General features: G+C 33.3%; 1 protein-coding gene across 1 annotated transcript; it reads left to right on the top strand.

Moving 5' to 3' along the window:
• The first annotated feature begins 4,581 nt into the window (after nt 1-4,581).
• Nucleotides 4,582-9,285, top strand: LOC136824775 (acyl-coenzyme A thioesterase 9, mitochondrial-like). The gene is made up of 3 exons (XM_067080750.1): nt 4,582-5,618; nt 6,120-6,258; nt 6,642-9,285. The coding sequence occupies exons 1-3, from the start codon at nt 5,481-5,483 to the stop codon at nt 7,658-7,660; spliced, it is 1,296 nt and encodes a 431-aa protein (XP_066936851.1). The 5' UTR covers nt 4,582-5,480; the 3' UTR covers nt 7,661-9,285.

Here is a 9,285-nt window from a genome sequence, read left to right as displayed (position 1 = left end):
TTTTGGTGTTTTTATAACCCTACCTGGGACTTGTGGAGGGTTAAAAAGGTACCCTGGACCAGCGGCGCATCCCTGTAACCCATTTTGCCCTAGTATCCCCCCCCCTGGCTTAATATTAAAGTCTGCACTAACTTTTGCTTTGCTTTTTTAACCAATGCTTCAATCTTAAAAAGTTTGACTATCGTTGGGAAGGTAGGAAGGAGCTTATTAATTTGCTGTTAGTTTTTTCCATGAAATCTGTATTGAAAAGAACATGAAGAAAAATTAGGAAGAAAAAATTCGACTTTTTATAGATAGGTCGTATAAACGTTGTTTTTACATCTTTTTGGAAAGCTTAAAGCTTGGCGATTTCAAAAATATATAGTTTTACTAGGAAAAGAAAATTTGCAATATTGAACAGAATAGACTTAAAGTTAAATTCCTGTGATAGCGGGACAAAAATCAGTTTTTTGGACCTACCCCGGTGGAGGTCCTATAAATTAACCTCTGTTCGTCTGTTCGTTCGTCTGTTAGTTCGTTACCAACTTTTCTCGAGATTGGCTCATTATTTTTTTCTGATTTTTGCACAATGATGCATAATGGAAATGCCTAAAATGTGACAGAGTCGATTTTCAAAAAAAAAAATATTTGGGCAAATTTGGGCCAAAAACTGCCTAAAAATAGGGTTTTTTGGACTTTGTGCAAAATCCTGTCATTACTTTTTTCTGATTTTTTGCACAATGATGCAAAATGATAATACCTAAAATGTGGCGAAGCCCGATTTTCAAAAAACATTTTTTTCTGGCCGAAAATGCCGGAAATATGCCGGAAAAACTTTTTTTAGCATTTTCTCAAGATTTTATCATTCGTTTTTTCTGATTTTTTGCTCGAAGATGCGTATTAACAATGCCCAAAACATGGCCGAGTTCGATTTTTGAGAAAAATATTTTTCCGTTTGAAAATGCCGGCAATTGCTGTGTTTGCAGATTTTCATTGGATTTTTTCCTTATATTCATTTCTATTTTTTTTACACAAAAACATTATTGATAACAATGCTCACCATCAAGCATGATTCAATTGTCAATAAAACTGATTTTTGCAACCAGAACTTTCTATTTATTTTTTTCCCTACAACCCTTCCCTGTCCTCCCATCAACAATCAATGATGAATTTATTGCGTTATGCATTTACACCAAACGCTATATTTTGTGACTGATTTTTTTCATTTTTCTCCTCGCATTGCTATCTAACTTTCATCATGAGGTAGGTCCATTCAGCATCTAGCTTGTTTTAGTTAAAAAGCGCCATATACTGTAGAAGATCTTTCAAATTTAGTATATTTCCTTTTTTAATGCAAAAGTTCCATAAATGAAAATAAAGGGATATATAATGATTATCGAATACTAATCACTGGTGATCCCCGCGGCACTGAAGTTAGAACCGCTTTGCGTATATACTCTTAGTTTGGGAAAATGATCTACAGATTACAAGTTTTTCCACCTGTAAGAGAGTGCGTGGACGTTCATTGTGGAGTGGCTTTTTCAACTTGAGATGAGCAGCTCAATCCTCAAATTGCGCAAAATGGTTGAAGTTAGCTGCGGCAGATCATTTCGATGGAAGTTGTTGGAATGTTTACAAGGTTCTTGACAGAAAATCCTTTCTAAAATTAAAAGTCTAAATTTGGCGTTAAAAGCTACCAGTCTACAATTTAATCAATTGATCTTTCATCCTCTTATATCTTTTCGATCTTTTAATCTATTATGTACACAATAACATAATGACAAACTTCAATAGGCTGAGTAATGTTATATATTATTTTTGAAGCTGCTACCCATATTATGTATGTTATGGTCTATGGATATGGCATGGCTATGGCTATGTCTAAATAACAGATATATCTTGTAGGTTATTATTGAAGTTATTTGTCTACTCAGGTAAATTAATGCTTGTCCAAATTTTCGGAAATTTTTCCTGTTTTTTATGCCATTTGTAGATGACGTCATAAAACAAAAAAATGATCTCAAGAACTAGCTAACTAAACTTTGTGAAACTTTCAGCAATGATATACATTTGTGAGTCATTTTGTGATCTTCTTTCTCCTTTCTATCAATTTTGGACTTTTTCTTTGTATCCTTGGTTGTTCTCGCTGGAATTTGGCTTTCACATTTTGTTCAAGAAGATTTTGTTACTCATTTCTAGGATTTCTTGTGATCATCATGCTTAGTTTGTCATTTCAGTTAATTGGATTCAGATCATTTTTCAGTTCCTTCCTTTCAAAAAAAAAAATGCATTGAATTCTGAAAGAGGTTCAGGACCCTCCCGGCGCTCCGGAAATCTCCGGTGTTTTCCGGTGCAGCTAAAAAAACGCCATTTTTCACACCGGAAAATTCCGGTGCTCTTCCGGTGTTTCCGGTGCAAGGGATTTTCGCACGCTCTAAAAAGCCGTTTAGACAGGGTCACGAAAAAAATGTGATTAGCCAGTACCAACCGAACTTTTTATTTGATCACTGCGCAATAAAAGGTATGATCGCCAGATACAGGGCTATCCAGCGATAGAGTTAGTCGGGAATAATACGATATGGCGGACATTGCTCAATTATAAAAAAATTATCACGTGCATCACACATGGGAACATCGTCGATAAATAAAGAACAAAGAAGTACGCATCTGATCTTTATATGATCTTATATTTAAATTAGTATACCTTTAAAGTAAATAATGAGTTCAATTTAAAAATTTAGTTTTTGCTTTCTTTTTATTCAGGAAAAATGGATCAACCGAAGCAGAGACGATTCGTCAATATCACAATCATTACGGTGCTTTCACTAAACTCAAGAAGTGCCTGAGAGCCTTAGACAGCGTAAGTTACATTGTTGTATGTATGAAACAATTATCTCATCTAGATCTATGTTGAAATCTAGATCAATTTTTGTGCTTCCCATCAATTAGTGTGTGTTACTTGTTACCGTAACTTCGGCAGTTTATCCACAGACTTGAATGACGGTCACTTTGTCTAGTTTCAAGCTTAAAAAAATCTACCGTACCACGGATCACAGTCATAACTTTAATTTTCATTCTTTATTTAGAGTGCCGCCACCAATGTTACCGATTGTTACCATTATGAGCTGTTCAGGGAGAGCATGTTGCTCGAGAAGAAAATAAGAACGCACCTTTTTTATTTTAAAATTAACAATTTATAAAATAAAATACGTTACGAAATACATACAACATTAAAAAAAGTGGCCAAAAATAAAAATGATGCCATTGATCATTACAATCAAATTAATAGAATATAGACTGTAACTTCGTTGGTCTTTATTTTCTTTATGGGCGTTGTTTTCATTCTCTCACGCACATACACCACTGTCTCAGTGCCGCCCTGGTGGAGCTTTTTCCTTCAGTGTGGATGAAAATTTTTATCTAATCGTATAGTGTTCCGATTGGGATAGAAAATATATATTCCAGCTCTAAGAATGGTTGCAGTGCAATCTTTCCACTTTTGGGTAAAGTCATTCGGTTCTTTTAAAGTGTGGTTTAAAATTTCAGGTTATTTTTTCCACCGGACAGACGATTTTTGGCTAAGTTTTCCAGTGGGGCGAGGGGCTCCACCGGATCTCTGACACGAGGTATTCTCCAGAGGGTTTCCAGCATATTCTCGCCCTCGCCAATGGATGTGTGTCATTATGATATTACAACGTTGGAAAATGTGGAAAATACACGTCTCACCTGGATATGATGATCGCAATTGTGTTCCCATAAAAATGAAAACTGAAATGAAAAAGAAAAAGAAGAAACAGCAAGAGAGGAAGTAATTCATCCAATCTTGACCGCTGGAGAATTAAAAATAAGTATGGAGTGGCAGGATCGGGATTATTAAAGTTAAACACCGTTATCTCACAATGCCCGTATTCTAAGTTTCGTATGTTCCGTATTAGAAAATCGAAAGTATGACCGTGCGGTTAAACTCTTTCGCCACAGCCTTACGCCAGCATAAAGGAACAATTCTTACTTTCCAAATCAAAATATAAAGACAATAAAGAAGGATTACCTGGTATATCTTATTGAATTTGATTCATCTCCTTAATATTGATTCTAAACAAAAAGAATGATGTTAATTGATTGTAAAACCATTGCAAAATCTTAAATTTTCTAATTTTCCACCCCGTGCAAATGCACAGAGCTCCAAAAACCCAGTGTATTTGCACCGGGTTTTTGCGCTACTTTCGATTTCGACCCGTTGCAAATGCAACGTAGCGGACCCCGTGCAAATGCAAGGATTTCCGTGACTGTCATTTAATTTATCCAATTTATCACATTTATCACCAAGAATCTGATTTCTCTTCTAAAAAAATCTGCTAAAACATGTTCATTTTGGTTTTAGAATTTGGATAATTCGCGCGTGCCGTAGTTACTTTTTACATGATTAGCGCAGCGAACGCTATCGCATTTATATCGCGGAAATCATGCACCGGAAGCACCGGAACGTTCCGGTGCAGCTCGATTCGGAAAAATCTTGCACCGGAAGCACCGGAAGTTCCGGTGCACGAAAAAAACGGCACTTTTTGCACCGGAGGTTTCCGGAGCGCCGGGAGGGTCCTAGAGGTTCTGGTTTGCCATCATCATTTTGAAATCCCCACTAAAATTTATGTTTGTGACAGGATCCAGGGCTAAAAGGGCAAGTTTTACACCTTTCAGTGGTGTTTGAAAATCTTTTGCTATTGAGGAATTTCCCATCATTGCTCTTGTCCTTTGGTTATCTTTACACTACTACTGTAGGATTGCTAAAGTTTTTAGTGCTTGAGTATAACACGAAGAAGTTCTCTTTCAAACTGGCTTTTTAAAGCTTTAGAGCTTTGACCTTTCTCTTTACAAAGAAAATATATTATTTTGAAATTAACCAGCCCTTTTTCTTTAAAAGCCTATTTTTTCAAACTTTTTACCTTTTGGCCTATTAGTTCATTGTAACCAAAACTCATCTGGGCACAGACCAATGTCTTTTGTCCTTTTAGGTGTCATCTAATAAACAGGGATTGTGAAAAATATTCAAATTTTTAGTCAAATAATAACTTACATACTTTTAATAACTTAAATGAACATCTAAAGACAGCCAAATATATTTTGAAAAATTAACAAATAAAAGACAATCATTTTAATCATCCAAGACTCTTGGACAGCTTGGGGATCGAGAATAGACTTACAGTATTAATGCAATTTCTATATTTTGTAATATTCTACTGACATTCAACGTTTGAGTTTAGGTTGGCCTCATTGGTATGATTTTGAAAGGTACAATAGCACTTAATTGTCACTTGATGCTTGATGCTTGAATAAAAAAAGAGAGTTGTTTTTGGTATTTAATCCCGTTAATCTGGGTTAATCTGTTTCTTACCTTAAAACATGGCATATAAGTATACTATCTTGATAAATAAATAGTTTTATACATTATATATAATTATTTTATAAAACATTCTTTAACAAATAATTTTTGTCTCCTTAAAAAGATGTTTCAGCCATATAGAAATTTGAACCTGCTAGTAAAGCGTTGTTTTACATCATCTGTCACTCGGCTAGCATATAGAGATGTTACCAAAGATCACCCGGTTATTGTTGGATCAAAACAACTCAGAAAACTGTTACAGGTGAAGAGCTTTTTTAAAACATATGCTATTAAATATGAAAAGTCAAGCAAATGGTTTTGAGAATGTATTTTCAAAGACAAATTATAGACGAGTTGTTTTTTTTATTTACTGTTGCTCTGCTTGGAAATGGTGTTGTTGGAAATAATTGTTAGAGTTGATAAATATTTGGCTATTGACAGCTAGACATATTTTAAAGCTTGGTGCTCACTGAAAAATAATACCTTAAGGGAAGAAATTTTTGCGGAAAGAAATTTTTTGTGGAACTTCATTTCGCTGTTCACAGCTCGAAATTCTTCAGATATTCTTAACCTTTGAGTTTTTAAAGCCTAAAGTGTCCTATTTTTTTATTTTCGCCATTATGAAAGTATTTTTGTCCGTTTTCCTATGAAACTGGGTCTTTTATGGTCAGCAAAACCTTAAAAGGTTCTTAACTAGTTCTTAATATTTTAGCCATCAATTTTATATAGTTTGTTCTTAAAGAACGTGTATTTAATGTTATAGGAACATGTTGGTGCAAAGAAGTTTTGGCTTGAAAATATAGCAGAACTGTCAAACATAGATGCAGAGAGGGCTAAAAAACAAGAAGATCTTGTACCACGCTCAAGCAAAGATAGTGTACAAGAGGTTATTATTCCATTAGGTATGTGAGATCCTTTCCATCAAGGGACGCATCTTGGTCTCTGATATTAAGACAAAACAAAGCAAAGGGGGTAGCTCAAAAATGTGCTTAAAATCCAGATTGATCTGTGAAAAAAAAATTAAAAAATCCAAAATAACCTCCTTAACATTGGGGTGAATTTTTCATATAATAAGCTTTTAATTTCATAACACTACTATTTTAGTGCAAGTTTTGTTTTGTTTTATATTATTTTTGTTATTAATAGAGTAAATTTAGTCATCCAATTTATTAAAGTTTTTAACTAGATGATGATTCAATCATATATTGATGATTTAGTATAATAATTTATAATTAATAAATTATGTATAATAATTTCACATAAAATCTTCACCTTGTTTTTTTAGGTTCAGACTTGGTTCAGCGTGAAAAATACTTAACATTTTACAATACAGTGCGTTTTGGAAAACTCCTTGAAGATTTGGATACATTAGCTGGGTGGGTTGGCTTCAAATATTTTAAAGGACCTACTGAAAGAGCTCCCTTCTCTTTGGTCACAGCATGCGTTGACAAAATTAACCTTCAAGAGAATACCATTTCTTCGACTGAGGATATTAAGTTAACAGGCTTTATATCATGGGCTGGAAGAACATCACTTGAGATTACAAGTTATGTTGATCAGTTTGACCCAGAAACAGGCACATGGAAACGATTATCAGATGCAGTGTTTGTGATGGTTGCTAGAAGCTTGAAAGATGGTAGCGCTACTTTTGTAAACAAGTTTGTCCCAACGAATGATGAAGAGAAGAAATTTTTTGAACAAGGAGAACTGAATGTCATTGAGCGTAAACGAAAATCCGCTGAATCTTTATTCAAACAGGCACCTACTGCTGAGGAACGAAATCTAATTCATCAAATGTTTTTAGGATCTCTTGATCCAAGCAAATCAACTTTTTCTAGACGTGTCAAACCTGATAATACAGTTTGGATGGAGTACACTAGACTAAAAAATCTACTCATCTGTCATCCACAGGCTCGAAATCTCTACAATAAAATCTTTGGTGGTTTTCTCATGCGGGAGGCTTTTGAATTAGCCTGGGCAAACACTTGCACACACATCAAGTCAAGACCCACAGTCATTGCAATGGATGATGTAATGTTTCGAAAACCAGTAGAAGTTGGTTCTTTACTTTATCTATCCAGTGAAATTGTATATTCAAAGGATACATATTTATTGACACGTGTTCATGCTGAAGTAGTTGACCCTAAAACTGGAGATATAGACACCACAAATGTGTTTTACTTTCATTTCACAAGTAAGAAAGAATTTCCACAAGTAGCACCTATGTCTTATGGAGAGTATATGTTATACTTAGATGGTTTGAGGCATGCTAATGCGCTTCGTATTCCAGAAGTTACAAACTAGCTTTCATTATTTTATCGTAGTTGTGTTGCTTCTGTTTGATTATTGGATATAGAAAATCATGTTCGAATTAGAAATTTACAGAAATATTCATAATTTTAATAGTTAAAAGATTTAAATTAAACATACACAAGATTCTTAGAATGTTATGGAATTCAAAATACTAATAAAACATAGTTGTAATTGTAGGTAAAATGGGTTTAAATAGTTGTTTAATAAATGATGAATTATTTCTCATTTTCAACCTCTAGGACCATGACCTCCTTTCACTTAATTTCATTTAGATATTTGGGGCAACACCCCACTCGTTTTAGGTTGATTGCGCTATATATCTGATAATAATATGTTACAAAGTCTTTAAAATATTGGAAAATGCTTTCTTGGAAAATCTGATACCCGTTTTTTTATAAGGAGAAACTGCACGCTTTTTTATAAGGATGGTGTTTTTTTCATTTCATGATGGATATTCTTCACTTTTTAGGAAAAATCATCCTAAAATATTCTTACAGCATTCTTAATTTAGGAACCTAATTCAGACTAGATTAAACATTTGATACATTTGCCTAAAGCATAAAATGGTATTTTTGTGAAAGTACTGAGCGTTACTTGGAGGTAATTGGCAATTTATAATTGAAAATGCTCTAAAAATGGCATTTTTAAGTAGCTAAATTCCATGATGGTGATATTCTTAGCATATTCTTAATAATTTGGCCAATTTCATCATGGATATTCTTATAAAGTATATTCTTATTATTTAAGAACATTTAAAGGCTTTGATGGCAAAATATTAAGAACAAGTTAAGAACAATTTCTTAAGAAATTACATTTTACGTACATTTTTAGACTTAAAACTAAAAACGCTTAGAACATCCGAATTTTTGGTTGTTTGGTTGGTATTTAGTACACTAATGGTGTCGTTACAAACCGGATTATATGACACCAATTTTTATTAAAACTCGTCAAGTAGAGCTCAAGTGCTATGGGTGTTGTATGAACTACTCGACCCTCTTTTAGTAGTAGTCTATGAAATCGTAATATTTTGATTACGAATTTTTTTAATTTTGATTTGGTTTAAATTACATATAAATCATAACTTGTATGATAGATTTATTTTTTTGCATTCAAGTGTAAATCAATACTTTAAAGTACACGTTTTTTTATAAGAACAAACTCGCGACCTTATGACAACAGAGGGTTCTATCTCGATTTTTTTTAAAATCGATTTTTTTGTGGGAAAGGATAGAAAATGATAACAAGGTTCATTTTTTTAACGCTGGCAATGGTATCGTTTTTTATAAGAACAAACTATATAAGAACATAAGGCTTTTTTGACTCTAAAACACCAGATTTCTTGAGAAAATGGACAAAAACACTCAAAAACTGGTGAAAATAAGAACATGTTAAGAACATTTTTAGGCTTAAAACTCAAAAAAGTTAAGAACATCCCAAGGTTTCAAAAATTTTGGATGTTATAAAAGAATGTGTATTTTTATGTTCAGGTTATTTTTTTCATTAATTTTTCAGTTTCGTTTTCTACACTACTGTATGTATTTATATTTTAAGTTTTTAAGTTATACCTAGATTGTGACTATATTATAAAGTTTATTACGATTACAAATTACAGATTT

This window comes from Clytia hemisphaerica, unplaced genomic scaffold, assembly GCF_902728285.1.
Source record: "Clytia hemisphaerica strain Z4C2 unplaced genomic scaffold, Clytia hemisphaerica genome assembly, whole genome shotgun sequence".
Classification (NCBI taxonomy): Eukaryota; Metazoa; Cnidaria; class Hydrozoa; order Leptothecata; family Clytiidae; genus Clytia; species Clytia hemisphaerica.
The sequence above is the reverse complement of the archived record's forward strand: the minus strand, read 5'-3'. Positions and strand labels throughout refer to the sequence as shown.